The sequence below is a fragment of the Apaloderma vittatum genome, unplaced genomic scaffold (genome assembly GCF_000703405.1).
Source record: "Apaloderma vittatum isolate BGI_N311 unplaced genomic scaffold, ASM70340v1 scaffold2789, whole genome shotgun sequence".
Lineage (NCBI taxonomy): Eukaryota > Metazoa > Chordata > Aves > Trogoniformes > Trogonidae > Apaloderma > Apaloderma vittatum.
This window is the reverse complement of record NW_009734429.1, coordinates 12307-34288: the sequence shown is the minus strand read 5'-3', so window position 1 is coordinate 34288 and position 21982 is coordinate 12307. Positions and strand designations below refer to the sequence as shown.

The following is a 21982-nucleotide window of genomic DNA, read 5'->3' as shown; positions in this document are numbered from 1 at the left end:
AATAAAAAATCCGTTGAGGAAAACACATCGTGCTGAGACTGAGCACATGACAACTACCCTGCATTTATTTCAGGTCACAGAGAGGCTTTGTGTGTGTATGTCTCTCTGTTTAATACCTTGATTTAGCTCTACTCTAGTCCTGTGGACTAAATGCCCATTAGCGGTTGAAGTCAATTTTCCAGTTTAGTTTTATCCAAAACAAACGCAGTCAACATGCTCTGGGACCACTCTGAAATGAAAGTCAAAGCACCGTAAATGCGAACAATCCGACTTGCTTTGAAAGGACATTCTTGATCTGAAGTACTATGCAAAAAAAATCCTGAAAATCACAGAGTTCAGGATAGGTAACAGGTAGCACTTTACACTCAGTTGGACATACGACAGGAGACAGCCTAAGCTATGACAGGCTGCCAGAGATCATGAAGGTAACATCGTGACAAAAAAAATAAAAAACCCTATCAGTACAACACTGTCTGAAGTGCAACGAAACGCCCTTTTTCCCCACTACACCCTCAGTCACATCCACCTGTAACAACAAAAAAAGTGTTACTTCTAACATTCCCTTTTGAGTTTATCTTTTTACAGAAGTTGAATACCATTTGGGGATTGCTGACAGATGATTCCATAAGCTGGACTACGATCACATCCACGTTTTTCAGCAGCTGTTCATTGAGGGTTTCTGAGAACAGGCTGTAGAAATACTGTCCATGAGAAAAATTGATGAGGTGCTTCTGGGATGCTCCCGATAGCGGCACAGATAACACTACTGTGTTCAACAGTAGGCTTACTAGCTCCTCACACTGTGAAAATTAAGGTATAGAGACAGGGTTATCTCAAGCACATCAACTTTCACTTATTTCTTAAAACATGTGTGAGTCTTTTAAGGCTCCCATCCCAAAGTGTTTTATGCTACCATAATGCCTGAAAATAAAGCACAGACAGAATACTGAAATGCTTGTTATCTCCAATCATCACTCAATTAAGCTAGAGAATCCTCACTGCTTCACTGTACGAGTATGAATCAGCCTCTTCTACCCAAAATACGGGTGAAAGACTTAATAATGAGTATAAAATGATGATTGAGTATTAAAACTGGAGAACCATATCCTACCTGGTCATCAATGGCAAAGGCTAGCTGCAGGACACTATGAGCTAATCGCTTACTGCTGACGTCTAACGATGGAAGAGAGATCCTTTCTCCCCCAGGTGCAATGCCTTTATACACAACTGAAAGAAGCTTAGAGCCAACTGAGAAATGAGGCCCTTCATCCTACGGAAATAAACAAACGAACAAACAAGTGACAATAAATATAAGCTGAAAAAAATAACATAAGGACCTTCCAATCCACCTGTGCAGCTAATGAAAACACTTGAACTCCAGGTCATTTTCTTATAAAATGATGCAAATATACTATGAGAAGATACCTTTCTAACTGAGGAACAAGTGTTGTGTACAAAGTTCAGCACAAACTAATAGTAATTTGAAAAAAATCTTTAAAAGTTTTCTGATCCTCCCTGAGATTTTTTTCAGGTAATATCATTGCTACAAAAATACAATGAACACCTTACTCAAAATGGGCAGGCCACAAAAGATAAACCGTGCAGCTCCTTAAACACCATCATCCTACTATCACAGCTCCAGCTTTTGTTTAGACGAAGAGGCTGGGTGGCAAACACCCCACAGAAATTAAATATTTTGTTACTTGTTAAATATAGCCTTGCTCACCACCAGAAAAATTCTCAGTCCTTGTGGCTATTGCTTAGTCTGTTTTCCTTCAACTCCCCAAAGTATAATAAAGTCTTACTACAACCAGAAACTTACTAGAAAGAATTCAAGTAATATAGCTCAGATCCCCATCCCCCAACAGCTCTCTAACCTGTTTTCCTGCAACTCAGACCCACTATATTGCTTTTGATGAGCCAGAAGATATTCCTTTTCTAATTTCCCTCATCACTTTGAATGATCTCTGTTTAAGAATTTCTGTACTTTGAAGCTCAGTAAAAGGAATTTTTAGGTACATTCTGGATGCCTTCAGGCCCTGGAAATTGGACAAAGACAAGATGTAATCACAAAGATTGTTCAAATCTCAGTTTTGTGCTACTCAGATTTGTAGAATAAACCTAAAACATTTATTTGATTCCATTCAAAACCAACTCTTCACTGTTGATCTCATTTTATACAACTTCTTCATCTGATCTGTCCTCTGTTTTTATATTGGACTTTTGAACAAGAAGAGCTCTTTACTGTATAAAAATGATCACCATTTTTTTCTGAATAAACAATTACCTCATTGCGAAGAACGGACTGAAGCAGGCCAGATTTCTGGAGTTGCTTGCAGGCAGAAAGGACAGCACTAAACCTAACTTGATCAAAACGTGCATCTGAATTAAACAGATCAACAGAACAAAGGTCCTCAAGGCTAATGAGAAAAAAGAAGTAATAAACTCATGTTGGTGGGGAGCTCCATATGCAACTGTACACAACATTTACTTTCCATTTTTCATGGCGAGTAGTATTTCTTCTGGATTCATGCTTACCAGAAAGCCTCTACTTACCTCTGTGGTGTGATTCTTTTTTTTAAGCATAGTTTCAAAGATTCCTTATAGGGAGATTTCATCAAAGCTTTCATGAGTCTTACTGAGATATCTGGGAGCTTTTTCGTGACTTGCACATCAGCTGTGTTAAAGCCAATGTGTGACGGATCACACACTGTCACCACCAGAAGCTCTATAAGGCTTGCATTAAGCAGATCCTTCTCAAGTAGCTAGAAAGAACAAAACACTAAATAAAAGCTTTATTTTAAAATTAATTTACACTTCCTAATTTTATTTTTCATAATGTATCATTTTCTATCTAAAATGAAAATAAAAATGGAACAGTATTCTCACTAAGGGACATTTTCTTTCTCTATGATATGTCTGACTTTCACTCAGTCATGCCATTACACTGAAATTAAGTATCCATGAAAATATACATAGGATATATGCTACCTCATCAAACTGCATATAAGATCTTTTAACTCCAAACAGTCCTCTTTGTCTTGATTATACATCTGGAATCACATTCAAATCCAGATGTACACCTCTGCACACTGCAAGAGATTTACTGAAAACCAGAGACACTCACAGTCTCAGAATTAAACTTGGCAGCGTAGATTTCATAAGAGATTCATAAGTACTATGCTTTATACAACTAAATACTGTTTACATGGTGTCAAAGCTAGGCAAGTGGAGAGACCTGAATATCTGTACCGAATTCAAGAAAGAATTGCCATTATCTGCCTTTCCACCTTTTAATCACCTATCACCCGCACACATTTAAAGTCACCAGGAGTCACACAGGAAACATGCATTGCAAGTACTCCAGACAAAACAAAAATCTCATATTCAACATACAGGAATATCATAGTCAATATAGAATTGGAATATAGAGGAAGTATAAATTCCTCTAAACAATTCTACATCACCCACTAAAATTCAACTGTGCAATTCTTTTCACCTACATGCAACGAACAGTTTGCGATGCTTGGTCACCAATTTGAATTAAAGCACAGCTAAAGGTGATGCTCTTCAGCGAACTAACCTCACAACAAAAACACAATTCTTTTAACCACATACAAAATTTTGAGCTTTTCCAATTTCAGTGCCTACCTTCCAGAAATCCTGCTGGCACATTTCCAAGATCATGGTGACAAACTCCATGATTCGGACTATAATGGTACACTTGCTGTAATTATACGTGTCCCTCTCTTGTGGACTGAACGTGCTGCCTTTCGAACTGCAGTCGAAGCACCGCTCTGCTGCGTGGATGTCGTGCAAAGCAAGAGTTTCAAGGAAGAACCGCACGGCTTCTAAGAATGAGGACCTTTCACCTGCACCTAAGAAGGATCATACTAAGTTGAAACGGTACAGGAGCTCTCAATTTTTTAATATGTTATTTTGTGTTTGGAAGAAAACAGTCACACTGAGACAACAAACAGAAAGCGACCACATCTCACGTCAGTGTTTCCTGAAAGCCCTGTGCTAGTTCCATCCTGGGGAGTGAAGAGTAGTCTTCATTCACTATTACAAGCACTTACTAATGGTGATAATTTAGGCATGTGTAATAAAATGGATAAAAATTTTGTATTTCTAGTTTTGAATAATTTAGCCCTATGCTAACTGCATCCAGCAATGATCTTAATAGTGCTGTTTTAAACTAAAACAGAGATGACACTGACAGGCAGACCACCTGGAACTTTTCACATATGAAGTAACTGGAACTTTTCGTGTATGAAGTAACTATGCAATTACACTATCAGTGATATAAAGCATTTTGTTTAGACCTGCATTTTGAGAGACTCAATGGCTGCACAAGGAACTACTACGCACCTGATCAAAATTCAAGCACAGAGCAAAAAATGTAACATGTAAGGGTGTTGAAGCGAAAAGGGGACTTCTTCCATTGCTTTCAGATAGCTCCCTCCAGACGTTAATAAAGAGCAGGTAAACAGCTTTGGAAGGATTTAAAAAATAAAAATAAATCTATTACTCTCCTCAGCAGAAAAAAATTAGCTATACAGAATAATTTTTGAAGAATGGAATAATTTTTGAAGATGAGATAGCATAAAAGAAGCTGCTAGTGTGTGGATGACTGAAAGACAGAAATGTAAAGATGTATTTCTAGGACTATAAGGAAATTTTTTAAGATACATTATTAACAAAACAATTCTTCATCAAAAAACATCCAGTACAACTGTCATTGAAACCTTAGCGACAGTTTGTAGAATTCATCAATTCTCCATGTAAGAAAGAAGCTTAAAGTCCAAGTTAGAAACTCATCAGACATGAATCATCCTAATGCAACTGTTAAATCACTCACCCAGTATTTCATGAGGTTTGATCATTCGCAGGTCAAAGAATGTATTGTAGCAGTCCAGCGCTGCCAAAAACATATCCATCCACCGCATGACAGTCTGTAAACTGAAGGGCTCCTGCATATCACGGAGAGTTGGCTGAGAAAGGATCCCATATGGACTTCTGGCATCACTGCCACCTCCTTCAAATTTGTTTATGAGGAAAGAAACATCTTGGTTTTTTAGAACATCATCCAGCCAAGAAGATGGAGACTTGTTTCCTGATAGAAATAAACCCAGAAATATAAATTCTGCAAGGAAAACACATTTCAAACTAGCGAGGAGGTAGAAGCAAGTGGACTGACATGCCCAAACTTTGTGTTTTAAATGGGTCTTCCAAGCAGAAAAGGTATTGGTTCTGGCCTAGCCTTGGTCATACTGCTTAAATCGCCCACAGGCAAGAGGCCAATTTGTGAGACACTCCCACTAGTTCCCAGTCAGCAAACACTGCCTTCATAGCGGGATACAACGGCAGGTCTGGGCCTGTAAGTTCTCCTCCCTGGCTGAAACTTCGCAATAAACCCCTGTTCTATGCCCATAAACATCCCATAAAGCCTGAGGTTCTCACAGTATTTGATTTCCAGTACGAGCAGCTACTCAGTTTCTATTTAACAGCACTCAACGGACATTTACAAAAATATTTTTTATTGTAATTAATACTTTGCACAGAAAACACAGAGGGAAGGCATATGCGGTATTTAGAACGCAAAGATACATAATAGTGCATTGTGACTTAAAATACCTGGTAGTAAAGGAACAAATTCATAAAAGAGCTCCATGGCTTTATGTCGGCACTCTGTTTGAGGTCGTCCACACTGCACTAAGAGCCACATGACAACATCCTGAAGACACACTGACTTAGTAGCTGGAAATCCTCTGCACAAAAATATTAGAGATTATCAGTCCTCTTGACATCTATCAAGACGCCACAGTCTTCCAGTTTAAAAAACAAATCAAAATGTTCCAGTATCATTATGAACGTCCTTTTGTCTATCAAATCTCAACCCATCTGCACTATAAGGAAGAGCAATTCTATAAGCACATCTTGCACTGTTTTCCCTTCTCCTCACTCTGTTTTGGGTCCCCAGAGCACCTGTGGCAACAACTTAAAAAGCAGAATCATGTCTCTTCTCTTTTTAACACTCAAAGAGAGAAAAATGGAGATTAAAGCTTAAACAAACTCACACAGCTCTTCCCCATCCCTAATTACTCAGTCTCCTAACTTAGCAAATGCCACACCAGTGAGCCAACTCTCGGACTTCACCTGCCTGTTTCTTTAGGATCACATCATAATTGAAGTAAAAAAGGACCTTGGGAGGTCTCTAGTCCAACCTCGTGCTCAATCAGGTCTGACACTGAATGTATTCTTGCTTCTTCCATCTTCTTTGCTACCCCTCTTTAATTGCTGATTATCCTATTGCAGCTTTTCCTACTTCTGCTAATACTTAACAGCAACAAGAAAGACTTCAGAGATTCTTCCAAGCACTCTGTAGCACCACTGCTAACATTATTATAAACAATGCACCAGCAACAGCCACAGGATGAATTCCTTACTCAGAATCCCAAGAGTTTAATGGAACTACATATGCTGTTAAATAAAATGCAATATTAAGAAAAAAAAAAGGCAGACCGTGGTACTCGTCGTTTTCCTTCCTTGTTCAGAGAAGGTGCTTTATGCTTGATTATGCGCTTCAGGTGATTAATAGCATCACAACATTGTTGAGTGGTGCCTGTTAGAGAGAATTGACATCTATAAATAAATGCTAGTAACTTGGTTAAATGAATCAAGGTATTAGCACTATAGAAATGGTGGAAGAGGCTCACACGCAGCACGATGTCTGTGAGCTCCGCTACTCTGTGCTTCTACAGTAAATTTTTCAAGGCTGCAGAATGAACCCATCAAACAGCAGACAGGCTAAAATGGCCTTAGCCAGCCATGAGGCCTCTACTACAAAACTGTATATTCCACTTTCTGTGATCATGTTTAAAGAAGCTATAAAATTTTCCCAAGCTGAGTATTTCTTCTAGGGAGACTTTTTTATATCTTGAACTTTTTTTCTGAAAGAAATAAAGCTTTGAAACATCAGTTTTTGGATTTATGTTCTAATGAGTATTAATCAATGAAAGTCAGAGAATGGAGAAAAAAAAGAAAAAAGAGAAAAGCAGGTTTACTGAAGAATCCTTAGTACTGTGGAAGAGGTCATAGATTCTTCACATAGCTACTACATACTATTGTAGAGTGACAAGGCAATCAGGAAAGGGTATTACAAAACAGTGAAAATCTTCCACAGAATATATAGAAATGTCAGTTTCTGGATCATTTTGTTTGCTATAAAAGAGCAGACTAAAGACTCCCATCAAGCTGCATTTTTACACTGTGTAACTGCAAAAACAGGACTCAAATCAGAAGCACCATTAGCATTTTTGGTGCTACTATAAAACACAGTAAATGTGAACAGGTTCACATGGACTCAAAAATCTTCCACCTCCATATATTAACCTCTCTTCTAGTAATGAAAAACAATCCTTCATATGCTGTCAAGGTTCCTACGGTTATAGTAGTTTTTCAATTTTAATCCAAGATTCAACAGGATGTCTTTTTTTTTTTTTCACTCCATAGTTAATTTAACTATAGCTCACCTAATGATTTCTCATCTGTATGGGCTAACGCCAAACTTTCCAGAAATACAACCAATGTTTCACATACAAACTGCTCCACCAGAGAATCTTCCTCCCTTTAAAAACCAGAAATAAACTTGATGAGAAACATGAGTAGAGGAAACACTAAGTGTGAAATTCTAATTAAAGAAACAAACTAAAATAGCATAGAGATAAACTGCATGAGCTCTAAAAAATAGCAATGAAATTTGCTGACCACCTTTAAAAGGCGTAACTTCCCATAAATTCGTAATACAAATTTAAACATATACTCTCCACTTGCAGAAAGCCCACTACAAAATCATAACTAAAAGCGAATATGCTATGTAACTCAATTTTACAGCTGTCATGTACCTTAATGATGACTATTTGAGTTCTACACCTAATCCTTTTTATGTTCTTGAACCTTTAGTCCAAGCTAGTTACCATTTCAAGCTGTTTGCTCACCTAAATTCTCTGTAGATGCTGTTAAAAGCAAGTGCTGCACCCAATCTCTTAAAAGCACTGGGATGAAGAGCGAGACTATACAACCGTTTAAAAAGAGACTTGGTGTTTGCTGGGCTTTTCTCCTGCTGTCTCGGTGTCGTCTGCTTGATAGACCATTTCAAAAACTCTCGCACACACTGAGCACAGAAATCTCTCAAAGTGCTGTCAACTGGATCCACTATGCCACTCTGAAACCACACAAGATTATTTCATTAGAACAAAGCAAAAACCCTGCCACAGTCTCAGTGTAGTACTAGAGCAGCTTATTTAGACAGTATTACTAATAAATTAAAAAACTGTACTCACAGTTTCCCAGAAATAACAAAAGTTCAAATAACCTCTCGGCTTGGGAATATCATGCAACAGATCCTCCCTGAGGCTCTGCTAAGGCACATGGAGGACAAGGAGGTGATTTAAGACAGCCAACTTAGCTTCACCAAGGGCAAGTCCAGCCTGACCAACCTAATGGCTTTCTATGATGGAATGACTGCATCAATGGACAAGGGAAAAGCAATGGACGTCATCTATCTGGACATCTGCAAGGCCTAGGACACAGTCCCCCACAACATCCTTCTCTCTGAATTGGAGAGATGTAGATTTGATGGGTGGACTGCTCAGTGGATAAGGAATTGGTTGGATGGTCACAGACAGAGGGCTGTGGTCAATGGCTCAATGTGCAGATGGAGATGGGTGACAAATTGTGCCCCTCATGGGTCTGTGCCGGGGCCAGTGCTCTTGAGTACCTTCATCAACGACATAGACAGTGGGATCCAGTGCACCCTCAGCAAGTTTGAGGATGACACCTAGTGGAGTGGTGAGGTAGACACGCCATAGGGACGGGATGTCAACCAAAGGGACCTAGACAAGATGGAGAAGTAGGCCCATGTGAACCACATGAGGTTCAACAAGGCCAAGTGCAAGGTCTTGCACCTGTGTCAGGGCAATCCACATTATCAGTACAGGCTGGAAGATGATGTGCTGGAGAGCAGCAGCCCCAGAGAGACGTAGTTGGGGGTGTTGGTGGATAAAAAACTGGACATGAGCCACTACTAATGTGTGCCTGTAGCCTAGGCGGCCAGTCACATCCTGGGCTGCATCACAAGAAGCAGATGGAGAGAGGTGACTCTGCCCCTCTGCTCTGAAGGGAGAGATCTCACCTGGAGTACTACATCCAGCTCTGGATCCCAACACAAGAAGGATGTGGACTTGTTGGAGTGGGTCCAGAGGAGGGCTCCAAAAGTGATCAAAGGGCTGGAGCACCTCTTCTATGAGGAAGGCTGAGAGAGTTGGGGTTGTTCAGCCTGGAGAAGATAAAGCACCAGGGAGACCTTATAGAGGCCTTCCAGTACCTGAAGAGGGCCTCCAGGAAAGCTGAGGAGGGACTGTTTACAAGAGTGTGTAGCAATAGCACGAGGGACAATGGTTTTAAACTAGAGCAGGGTAGATTTAGATTAGATGTTAGGAAGAAGTTCTTCACTATGAGGGTGGTGAGACACTGGAACAGGTTGCCCAGAGAGGTGGTGGAGGTCCCATCCCTGGACACATTCAAGGTCAGGCCTGATGGAGCTCTGAGCAACCCGATACAGTTAAACATGTCGCTGCTCACTGCAGGGGTCTTGGACTAGATGACCTTGAAAGGTTCATTCCAGCTCAACACATTCTGTGATTCTATGAAAATTACTACTGTCTAAAGGAAAGGCAGCATTTCCAGCCCTCACAGCACTAGATTAGGCCTCAAAGATCTGGATCTCTATTCCTGTCTCAGCTACCAGCTTAGGAGTCTTGTCTAAGTAACTTTCGTTTCTACGGTGCCAGTTTCCTCTGCTGTAGAAACAGTGTGTCAACATTGATTTCCATGTATAAAAGTACTGCAAAACCCCCTGGCCTACCTTGCCTCCTACTACTTCTGCTCAATGCAAAACCTAGTTTTAAACTTAAAACTTTTGCACCTGGTGAAAGCAGAGAAACTTAAGAGAAAAACTGAGCACACATCAAAAGCAATTTTCATTTGGGTGCGGGGGTGCAGAGAGGTGTGAATGTATTTCAGTAGTTCCTTGAATACACCAACGATAATCTTATAAGACTTTGAAGATGCTACACCTGCATTTTAGAATGCCAAAGAAATAACGAAATCCACCATCAAAATCTCAATTAAGAAACATTAAATAGTCCTTAAAAAAACCCCATGAACTGTTTTCCATGTTTCAGACAAATAACAAGCCATTATACCTGTTCACGTGCTCCTGGTTCTTCCAGCAGTAAAATGATGATAGTAAAAAACAGTCACATGACACAGAAAAAAAATAAAGAAAGAATTATGACCTACCAAGATAGCTTCCAGGAATGACACTGTATCTTGACTCTCAAATTTTTTGTTGTTGGTAAACCAGTGAATGAGTTGCATGACTAAAGGCTCATACAATTGTCTTGTTACCTGAAAAAGTAAATGTCAGCTACATCTCTAGGATTAATATGTTTCTATGTTATTTTGCTATTCAAAATACATAAGAACAAAACCAGTACTTCTTTGAAAAAGGGTCTATAAAATTAATCATTAGCTTAATTTTCCAGTCCCATATCAAGGATTAAAATATTTTTAAAATCTGGTTAGCTGCTTTCTATTCAACTAGTTCCAAAAGCTCTCCAAGCTTGCTTTCAGTAAGATCCTCTGAGACAAAGCACGCTGCCTGCCACAGACTGATAGGCCATTATAAAGCCAGGGAAACAAAGAAATTTTGTTTTAAGCTGTATTTTGACCTACAATCTCTCTTAATCTTTAACATATACATTATTCTAACTTCCTGGATTTCAACAATTCTACCTGTAAGCCAATCTGATTGAATACATGAAAGGAGGAACCATTAAATATACATGCATACATACACGCTTATAATACAGTGTGCACGCCTGTTTGCACTGCTTTGGACCAATCCAGACATTATTTACCCATGGTTTATGTTCAGTCATATGCCAGCAAAAGGGGTTTCACCTAAACTGGTTACATAAAGCACAAAGTCTCTTTGGTCTAAAAGAAAAAAAAAAGAATCTGGATGCCAGGATCCAAACAGCAGTCTGAAAAGGCGCAAGAGCTGCAATTTCAGTGGAGCTGAACATATGCATCTATTCTGTTTCGTGCAAAGCAGGAGAAATACCATGTTCTTAAGTTTGAATTAAATGTATAAACCTTAGTTCTCAATGAGGCAGCTATAAACTGTCGCCTAAATAATCAACTTCACCTCAGACTAACTTACTAGAGAAAAAAAAAGAAATGCGGCGATAAAGAGCAGCTACTACCGCACACTTTTTGAAAGAATCTTGAAGTTTGAATCTTAAATCCCTCATGTATTTGTACATTCCTCTCAGTTACTATGAATTACACTCTATTACCGAAGTCTTTGAAAAGGCTTCCGCTCCACCCTTGAAATCCTGAAAAACTAACCCTGAAATAGAATCTCAGCTTACAAAATACATTACATTGTGGGGGAAGCAACATGTCAGGATAACTTCTAACAGGATAACTTCTAAATAAAATTATAAATTAATTCTCACATTTAGAAGTATGTTAAACAAGCTAAAATACTTATAAATTAATCTGTTTACCTGGTCTACATCACAAGCAAGATGAAGCAGTACTGGAAACATTCGCTTATGTAACTGATACATGGGTGGAGGATCCTGATGTCCTTCTGGCATCTGAGATGCCTTCCCCAACATATATGTGACTATGCCATGCAGCAGCTCACATGCTGCAACCTGAAATACAAAAATCCTTTTGGTTATGCATCCATTAATTCCACAGGGAAGAAAAAATTATGAGAAGGAGAGAATGAGTCACAAGAAAGGGTGTACTTGAGAAGTAACTCCAATCTATGCTAAATCACTGTTCCAGGAACAGATCGTGTCCATGGAAATAATTTACACACGTTCTAACTGTCTCTATCATGGGCAGTCACTTTTTAGCTGGAGAAAATTTATCACTGGATAAGTCACCCATCATGATACTTTCAAGGATACGTCCGTTCTGGACTTTCTTTGGATATCAACATCTAGCAAAGCAGCAAAATATTGCTTAAGTGCTCTGCTGGACAGAGCCCACAAGTTCATAGGCTACACATGAGAAGGAGGCCAAACAACACTGGACATCAGCTAGTTTAAAATTTTAATTTTTATGTTAAGTCTAACTCTCAGAGCACTATGCTGTCTGATAGAGCTTATGGCAACATCTGTTCTATAATTTTTAAAGACTCAGAATAATGTCATCATGAAAGAGTACCAAAGAAGTACATTGCTGCCTATGAATTAAAATATATCTTTCTTAACAAAGAAGAAATTATTTTATAAAGTATTTATCAGCTAGCATAAAAAAATGCAGAAAAAACATCAATACTTTTGTTTGTCTGTCACTTGCAGAAAGAGCCAATTCAGTCACACGAGGCAAGAATAAATCCAAGTAGATGACAGGCTTCATGTCTGCAAATGGTACAGCAAAGCTCAGACGCTTCTCAGTGTCCCAGGATACACATTTCTTCATCATCTCTTCCGCAGAGGTAGCTAATGCATTTGAAAAAGATCAAAGCAAAAAATAAGCTTTATATAATATATGTGGAGAAAGTATTTCCATAGCTCAGTCAAGAAATCGCTAACATTCCAGCTTCAGCTAGACTGCCATATGATGTTAATGCTTTATAAACTACTGGATGTTACAAGTACCAGAAGTTTTATGCTGGTTTTAACTGCACATCCAAATAGATGCTCTGTCACCACACGACAAAAATAACTGCAGTCAAGATTTCAGGTGACAGTTGCAGCAACCTCCAGTTTCAACACAGGTAAGTTTGGAGACAATTAGAAACCCAGGTGTCATTAAACCACACTTGATATAAAAGACTTTAAGATATCCAATATACTACTTTTGTCTTCTACTGTTATAAAAGAAGAATGGGTTCTTGAAGAACAGGTCAGATAAGAAAATTCAACATACAAACTCCTGCAGTTGCACAGAAAATTACTACATTTATGGCTATGTCCTCCAAGGAAAATTGCCATACTTATTCCTATATTCCTATACTTGTTGATTTGGTTAAAAAAGTGTGAACATCCTTTGTATTTAATTTCCAAGGAATAATACTACTTTCCTACAGTAGTTCTGAATAAGCAGCAGAAAAGTACTTGGCAGAAAGAAAAAAAAGGTAAGCATCAAAAGCAAGGAACTTCTGCACAACTACATTAGTTTTTAGACTGACTAAATTTTGCACTGAATTTATCCCTTAAATCTCATGTTCAGATACTTACGCTATATTTTTCCATTTTTGTGTTAATTAGGTTGTATGATATCTAATAATTAGATTTTAAAGCTTACTCACAGTTTGAAGAGAAATTTTTTTTTTGCGCAAAGGCACTAATATGGACACCTGCAACCTGGACATACTAAAGGCACGGTGCACCTTAAACTCACAAGTGAAGAAGTAAGCTTGCTGAGACTTACACATTCACAGGCTCCAGTTCTGAAAAACTGGATTACGTAAGAACTACTGTAAAAAGATGGAAACACTACTAAAGAGTTACAAACTGGAACAAAGTTTTAAAACGGCTTTGTAGCGAGAGGGTGAGGCAGGGGGGAATGAATAAACTCAGATATTCAGACGCATATTTTTTTTGCCTTTAACTGAACTTTTCTACACACTCTCTGCATTCCACAGTAAGTTAGCAAATACTTTGCTCTCCTAGATTCCAGAACTGAATAAAAGCAATTTTATTTAAACAAGAGCAATAGAAAATAGTTTTCCTTGAAAAGCTCATGCATTCTCATAAAGCGATGTTGAGACCCCACTGAAATCTACTTTCAAGACAGACAGCAGAGGCATGTAAATATTTTTGTTTACACTGACAGGACAGGTACCTGTAATTAAGTTGTGGTTGATCTGCCCTCCCAGAGATCCAAGAAGGCGTGCCACTCTAGTCCTCACTGTTTCCAAGGAGGGACTGTCATCCTAAATAATTGAACAGATTTATATTAGTGCAAGAAGTGTTACTTCTGTGCAGAAGTAACTAGGGTTTAGATAATAAGAGCCATAAAACCTTCATTTACTAACATATGGATGAAGAAGGTGAAATGAAGAACCTGTGGGGAGAAAAAACGCATCAACAAAAAAGTTTTGGTTCAAGAAGCAGAAGAGGGCAAGACTAGAAAGCATTTCCATCACATATTGTGGGCTTTCAACTGTCACTTCTCAAGTAAAGGTTAAAATTCTATCACTACAGGTAACACACAATAGTCCAAAAAGTGGAGAGAAATCTCAAGTAAAAACTACTCTTCTCATTTGTTTTAGTCCCAGAACTCAAAGTTTAGATCCTGTATCTATATGTAAGCAGCCAACCAATTTCCATAAGCAGCCTGTATGGGATGTAAACTTTACCCATTTTGTTCAAAGACCACTAGGTTGGAAAGAGTTATGTGTGTATACGTATATATATACGAGCAACATTTCATGCCTAAAAGATTTATTCCACATTAGTTTGCACACTAGAATATACAAATAAAACTACAGTTATTTTGAGCTACTTGAGAAACCAATGGTCAAAATGATATGTATATTTGACGTCTGACCCTATGAATCTATCCATACGATAATTAAATACAAAAGAAGTTACATATAAACAAAATCATATTTGCACACTGCACTGCTGCTAAGCTGGGACCTGATCTTAGGTGAAGGGCTTTTTGTCTCGATAATATATCAGTCTAGCAGTGATGCTGACTTATAGGGTCTATTCAGTTCTCCTTCTCTGCTTCACTCCTGTCCTTATCCTAGAATACATCTTTCCAGCTGTGCTGATGTAATAGCTTTATAAGCCACACGGTAGAATTGAATTCATTGAACTGTAATAACCCTCAGAAAAAGAGTATGCATGCAAGAAAGGAAGAGAAACATCAGGAATTGATTAACTCACATTTAACTCTGAAAAGAAACAGTGTTCTTACCAATGAAAGAGTCTTCACTTTTCTTAAACGTTGTATCACGACTTTATTAAATCCCTTCTGGGCTGCTCGAGAAAGTTTCCTTACCTCCCAGTTATTCTGTGATTCAGCTGATGAATAAAAAAGCCAGCATATTAATATTAGCTTATTGTATCAGCACCTCATGCACCAATTCATAGTTCCTTTAAAAAAATCCACTCTTGTTTTTCCCCTTTTTTATTTTTTAAGATGTCCCCTTTTTTTTTTTTTAAGCTGAGTCTCTAGCTTGGAGAAGAGAAGGACAAAGGGTGACCTTGTTAATATTTATAAATATGTCACGGGTGAGTGTCTGGAGGACAGAGCCAGGCTCTTCTCAGTGATGTCCAATGACAGGACAAGGGGCAATGGGTACAAGCTGGATCATAGGAGGTTCCACAAAAATATTAGAAAAATCTTTTTCCCTGTGAGGGTGACAGAGCACTGGCACAGGCTGCCCAGGGAGGTTGTGGAGTCTCCTTCTCTGGAGACATTCAAAACCCACCTGGACATGTTCCCGTGTGACCTACTGTAGGTGATCCTGCTCTGGCAGGGGGGCTGGACTAGATCATCTTTTGAGGTCCCTTCCAACCTCTGACATACTGTGATTCTGATTCAAAATCTTAATCAAGGAAAATATGTTTCTATTAGTGCAATCTATGCTGATTTAAGGATATAGAGGACAAATCACAGAGAAGTGGTATATAAAATGGCAACAACTAATGATTTTTAAGCGGTGGCAAATAAATCCTAGTTTAAGAAAAAGACAAATTCTGAAGTGTTAGAGAAGTTACATTGTTCCCAACCACAGGAAGCAAACAATATAGACGAGTAGTACATCACATCCATACATTTAGGCGTAACTCTGAAAAAATTGTTTTTCTGTTCCTCAAGACTAACATTTTTTTGCCTGTATGTACCTGTGGATGAAGAGTTTTTCAAATAATCGTCGAGAAGAGGCAGAATATCCTTGTAGTAAGGTTGTATTATATGTCTGGGGATGTGAGCTGACCAATCTTCCAAAGCATCCAGTCCCAGATCAGCCATTGGGGCACAGCTAAGGCCCAGCTTAAATGCGTTCTACATATAAAATGTAAAACTATCAGTCTTTCATTTTTATTGACTACTACTGTTTAAAGGCTAAAAAAACCCCACAACCATATTTGAAAGCACTTAGCATACAATACATCTTCCTTGCTAATAATTTTTGTCTGCTTAACGTCTCGCTCAAGATCACTCAGGCACTAACAGAGTCAGCTTAGTGCAAAAGCAAATTCTGACAATTTACTTGATGATTCAAAAAGTCAAGTCACTATCCCACCGAAGACAGTACAAAATTCAATAGTGAACTTAGTTGCTCAACAGGATACTAACTTTGCTCCAGAATTTTTGTATGCAATTTAGAAAAAATAGTGTTAGCTGTACATCACTTTGACCTACCTGGAGTGCGGGAATATACGCTTTTATATCAAGCATGATGATGTCATGGGGCAAAGAGAGCAAAAAATTCAGACAGGATGCCAACAACTCATCCTTATACTGTTTCATTTTTGCCGCAACCTAAAATTCAGATAAAAAGATCAGGAACAAATAAACGTTCTAAAATTCTGATTTACCTGTATCAATATCCATGTAATACAAACAACTCAAAACCAATACTGGAATCCCATTCACCTGCAGATTGTTATCAGAAAATATTTAATGTACAATTATGCAGTTATTTCTCAACGGTACATGAACAGGTGACCAATACACTTCTTCTGGCATTAAACAGAAAACAGACAGTAAAATATCTTAAACCTCCACTATGTTGTGTAATTCAAAGAACTGGAATACTTCTACCATACATACAAAATTTCTCAGAAGATAGAGTTTTGATTGAGTCACATAGGTTTATATTCAGACAATGAAAGTTAGCCAGCAAATCACTTACCTCTTTTCCAAACTTTACAAACAGATCAAAGCAAGATTTCTTTTCTGGGTCTTCAGGACATTTTCTGAGACTCCTTGGACTGACACCCTACCAAACAGAAAACAGAAGTCAACCATATTAAAAAATGTAGTACCCAGTATGAATAGAAAGCACAAGTTCAACTCAGAATACATATGTCGCTGTGCAATATGAAGCTGGCACCAGTGAAAACTGGAAATGTATGTTTGTTCACTCAAAGCTCAGAAACAAACCTTAATACAGTGCCCTGAGAGTCAACTTTTTGGAATACTCTTATTATCACCCAAATAAGCAAGATACACATGACTGAAAAAATAACTTTTAAATGGCTTAATTTTCTCCTTGTCCACCTATGTAGCAAAACCTAAAAGAAAATAACATCTCTAACCATGGATACCCAGGTGACAAAAATGCTGGTAGAATAAGGAAAGGGCAGTTCACAACAGCATCTACAGCACAAGCACCTACACTGATGAGTTCCCAAACTTGCTTCACCTGGTGCTATCACCAGCAGTGGCAGGGCCGGTTCTGCGGTGGGCTACACACACGAGGGGACACAGCCCTGGCACTCTACTAGAGCTCTCCATACCGCAGGTGGTGCGTCCACCAACGGCACATCGTTATCCCCTGTGAAAGTCAGGGAGCATCAACACAAGTGTACCCCAGGAGCTGAGTAATTAACTTATACATGAACTCATACATGTCTCTGCTCCTCTGGCTAGATCATTTCTGATCTCCAAGCTATCTTCTCTACCACCTGCACTGCAAGGGTATTTCCCATCCCTCTGTTCACCTAGCTCAGGATTTTGGAAAGAGCATTATGCATAGATGGTGTCTCTTCAGAAACTGGGCTTCTAGTCTAAATTTTTGCCTTCAGTGTGCTTGTAACTACAGAGGCAGAGCATGCCATAATCATTTGAAACAACAGGATACCAGTCTCAATGAATTATTTTCCATAGTGCATAAAAGACATTTATATAAGAATTGCATCATCATTAACACAATATGTCACTCCTCTGTTGGGAAAAAGAGATCTTACCTCAAAGTACTTTATTTTCTTGGCAATTTTCATTGTAACAGAAAGTAGCTTGTAGAATCCACTAATAAGAGGTAGTCTTGTTGAATGGATAATAAGCTCATAACCAAAGGAATATACCCAAGGATTAAAGTATTCAACATGCCTCTCTGGAAGTACCTCTCTAAAACAGATGCACAGAAAATATACAAGAAAAAAAAAATAAACCAAATAAAATGTCTGTTTCACCTTTTTTCAAACTTTGAAGTCAATACAAGAAAGAGGAGTATTGCTATAACACAGCAGCTCCAAAGACAGTGAGGAAATAATTACATGCTGCCTTCTGAGGCAAGCCAAGGAGTATTTTTATTTTGCTTTACAGTGTAAAGCCATTTCTTCCTCATTATATCTTGTTATTGAATTTATACAAACACATATACTCCCGCATCACACCACACTTTATTACCGAGACTGCAGTACTACTAAGGGAAATCAGCTGCACCTCCACAGGCAAACAACGCTGTACTTTTCACTTAACGCCCAACACTAGGCCTCTGAAGTATTTAGGATACATGCTCAGTATAATACTAAAAGTTACAACATATCCTGAAAGACAATTACACCCAAATAATGAAAGTGAATTACTTGCCTCCCACACTCTTTAAAAAACTTCGAGCTGTTAAGCTAGCACGCTTTTACCTCACACAGATGTCTGAAACACACTTATTGTGCCCCTGCTAATCACCTCATGTATTTTGAAATACATTGTCCTAAGTCAGAAACAGGCACCTTAAATAAATCTCACTTCAAATTTCTTCCAACCACTTTCTTACTTCCGAATTACATAAAACCATATTAATACCTGCAGAATTCCACAAGATTCACAAAGGCAATAAAATCTGTCAGCTTTGTTGGCTGAAGGTTTGAAGCAGGGTCAGAAGTAGGCCAAACCAGAGCACTGTCAGTTTCATTTTCATCCTGAAAATAAATATTGAAGTAAGAACACTGGATCTGTGACAACACAGAAAGCATTTACACCTTTTTTTTCCAGATAAACATATGCCGTTTTTTCCAGCTGCTAGTTTGTCACAAAGGACTAATAATGGACAAATCAATGACTGAAAGAAATAAAAGGGGATGCATCCTTCTAAGGAGAAAGCAAGTAGAAAAATGAAAACCACTAGATGTCAGAGTAGAGAGTCTAAAATAATGGATTCTGGGAACTTCTACTAATTCTGGCGTTTCCATCTCCTAATACTGCAGTGTAATATTAAAAAATATTATTTTGCGTAGTATGAATGTTACTTCAAGGACACTGTAAGGAGCTACCTAAGCATAAAGAGAACAAAACAGGGAATGGGATTTTCATCCCCCTACAAGAGCACCAATTAATGGACAAGTCATCAGGACTCACCTGTTCATTAACATCCAGCTTCTGAACAGTCAGGTCCAATTTCTCAATAATCTTCAAAATAGATTTTATAAGTTCATCATAGAGCAAACGACTCAGGGACTGCAGTGGCGAACTTGCAGTAAGAAAGTTTTCATCTTCAAAAACACACTCCTTTATAGGAAGAAAAAGTTCATGTTTCAAAACAAATCAAAATTATTTCTTGAATTTACAAATCAAGATTTGAATGACCCAGAGAATCCAGCTTTTGATCGTTCTCAGCTATGGAAGCCTAAATTCACCCCTGTTTAATTCATTTATCAGGTACAAAATCCCACTAAATCCAAGAAACAGTTCTTCTACAGCATGACATTTGGAAAAAGTCGAGGGTTAGAAAAGCAGTGATAAGACTCAGGGTTACGCTTCTTTTTGATTTCCCATGTTAACTATGCTTTTACCTTCATTGTGTCACAGTTCAGTAGACTTCTGAAGAGATACAAATAGTCCTTATATGTTGGTACTTTCCTTGTCCTAACCTCTCCAACTTCAAGGGATTCTTCTGATCCAGAAGTTTCTTTTCCAAAAAAATCCTGAAAAGATACAATATTCCTCAGAAACGCTGCTGTGGTGGGTTGACCTTGGCTGGACACCAGGTACCCACCAAGCTACTCTATCACTTCCCTCCTGAACAGGACAGCGCAGGGAGGAAATAAGATGGAAAAAATTCATGGGTCACCATGAAGGCAGTTTAATAAAGCAAAAGCAAAGGCCATGAGTAGAAGCAAAGAAAAATAATCATCCGGAAACATCCAATTCCTTCCCAAAACGTAAGGCTTCACTATGCATAGTGGTTGCTCTGGAAGCCAAACGTTGTAGTAACGAATGCCCCCAGTCCTCCTTCTTTTTCCAAGTTTTTATTGCTGAGCAGACATCATATGGTAAGGAATATCCCTTCGGTAAGTCTGGGTTACCTCTCCAGGCTATGTCCCCTCCCCAAGACCTTGCCCACCCCCAGACTACTGGTGAGGGGGTACGTTGGAAGGACAGCCTTGGTGCTGTGTTAGCAGTGCTTAGCAGCAGTCGAAGCACTGAGGTCTTACCGATGCCTCTCTAGCTCCCACTATGAAGCACGGCCCTATGAGAGCTGCCATGGGAAGAATTAACTCCATACCTCAGCCAGACCCAATACAAATGCATATATAACTACCTGACTCAAGCTAGAACAAAATGCAAAATTACTTCTGCAGGCAGAAACATTAAATGTTTAGCTTTCTTACTTAATCAACCGTTTCCTTTCAAAAATCTCTAAAGTTCTTTTCTTCCAGTGGTCAGGTATTTGAGAAACTCTATACCTGCTGCACAGGATTAAAAAGCTTTTAAATCCTCCCTTAACACAAACATCCTGTAAAACTTGTGTAGTGTCCAAAATTTGTTAACCTGGAAGAAAGCTGCACAACTTTAATTATAACCTACTTTCTTACAGACAACCTGAGCAATCAAGAACCGCAGAGAACAGAAGTCTATTTCCTGACATTTTTTTCATTCAGCACAAAAGGCACACCCTCGCTATGCTGAGCAGATGTAGGAACCAGAGACTAATCACAACTAGGCCACAATTCAAAATGGACAGCACAATTTTCACTTCTTCTGGTCTTCCTCTGTTTATTGGGCTACATCTTCAAAAACTGGAATGTATACTCTAGGAATCTAGATGAAATAAATACGGTCAAACAGTTATTTTACCTTTGAAAAGGTGACTGGCTTGGAGAAGACTCTGATTAATCCCTGGTGCACTGAAACAAAAAAAGAACCTGAATGGTCTTAAAAGGGCACAGCATCCGTATCGCTCGTTATGTTAGCAATGAATTACAGTCTTCTATTTTCTATAGTCTGTTAGGATGAGGGAGAGGCAAAAGAACACAGATTTTTCCTTAAGGACAAATATAGCCAAAACCAGAGCCATAACTCTAGCATGTCTGAGAGGGATTCAATTCTGAACTTGCTTCTTACTACTTTTTCTTAATACCACTTTGACTTTCGCCTGACTCTGTGATGACCAAGACATTGTCCATAATGTCCATATCGAAAAAAGCAACAAATCCCGATGACTCTCACAAACACAGACTTAGGGTCTCTGTTCTGGCATGGTGTTTCGGTACACCACATCCCAAATCAAGAATATGGAAAACAATGAAACAGCAAAGAAAAGAGCAATACAAAAAAGCCACCAAAAATAATTGAAAAAAATAAAAATAATTTCTGAAAATCAGAATTGCTGGAGGCAAATCAAGCATGCTGGAGGCTACTAGAATTGTCAGCTACCAATGCTGACACATTCATTATTACATTTGCAGGACTGTATGGCTTATCATGTTTAGAATTTTCATTTTTACTAGGTACAAGTTCCAGAGCATAAAAAGATTGCACTTCTAATAGAGATGACACTCACTCTACTTTCTATGATATTTTGTAGGGGTAACTCAAAGAGTATTGAACACATTTTTGTACATTTTTCTGCAAAATCCCTTTCTCCCCACAATCCTTCAGAGCAGGAAGGTAAGTCTTCTGTCTAAACAGATTATCATAAAAATAT

The 21982-nt window shown here is 38.5% G+C and overlaps 1 protein-coding gene across 1 annotated transcript in view; it reads right to left on the bottom strand.

The window, feature by feature from the left end:
* Nucleotides 1–21982, bottom strand: part of PRKDC (protein kinase, DNA-activated, catalytic polypeptide) — a gene marked incomplete at both ends in the record, with an annotated part of 74546 nt that overhangs the window by 41132 nt on the left and 11432 nt on the right. The window contains 23 exons of the mRNA XM_009876242.1: nt 597–800; nt 1112–1270; nt 2288–2420; nt 2557–2765; nt 3652–3878; nt 4862–5116; nt 5638–5771; nt 6526–6625; nt 7536–7630; nt 8001–8227; nt 10366–10473; nt 11640–11792; nt 12427–12590; nt 13939–14029; nt 15022–15128; nt 15954–16113; nt 16474–16593; nt 16967–17053; nt 18024–18183; nt 18862–18977; nt 19414–19563; nt 19848–19979; nt 21133–21182. Of these exons, the coding sequence (XP_009874544.1) occupies nt 597–800; nt 1112–1270; nt 2288–2420; nt 2557–2765; nt 3652–3878; nt 4862–5116; nt 5638–5771; nt 6526–6625; nt 7536–7630; nt 8001–8227; nt 10366–10473; nt 11640–11792; nt 12427–12590; nt 13939–14029; nt 15022–15128; nt 15954–16113; nt 16474–16593; nt 16967–17053; nt 18024–18183; nt 18862–18977; nt 19414–19563; nt 19848–19979; nt 21133–21182 (3341 nt within the window). The remainder of the gene's footprint in view (nt 1–596; nt 801–1111; nt 1271–2287; nt 2421–2556; nt 2766–3651; nt 3879–4861; nt 5117–5637; nt 5772–6525; nt 6626–7535; nt 7631–8000; nt 8228–10365; nt 10474–11639; nt 11793–12426; nt 12591–13938; nt 14030–15021; nt 15129–15953; nt 16114–16473; nt 16594–16966; nt 17054–18023; nt 18184–18861; nt 18978–19413; nt 19564–19847; nt 19980–21132; nt 21183–21982) is intronic.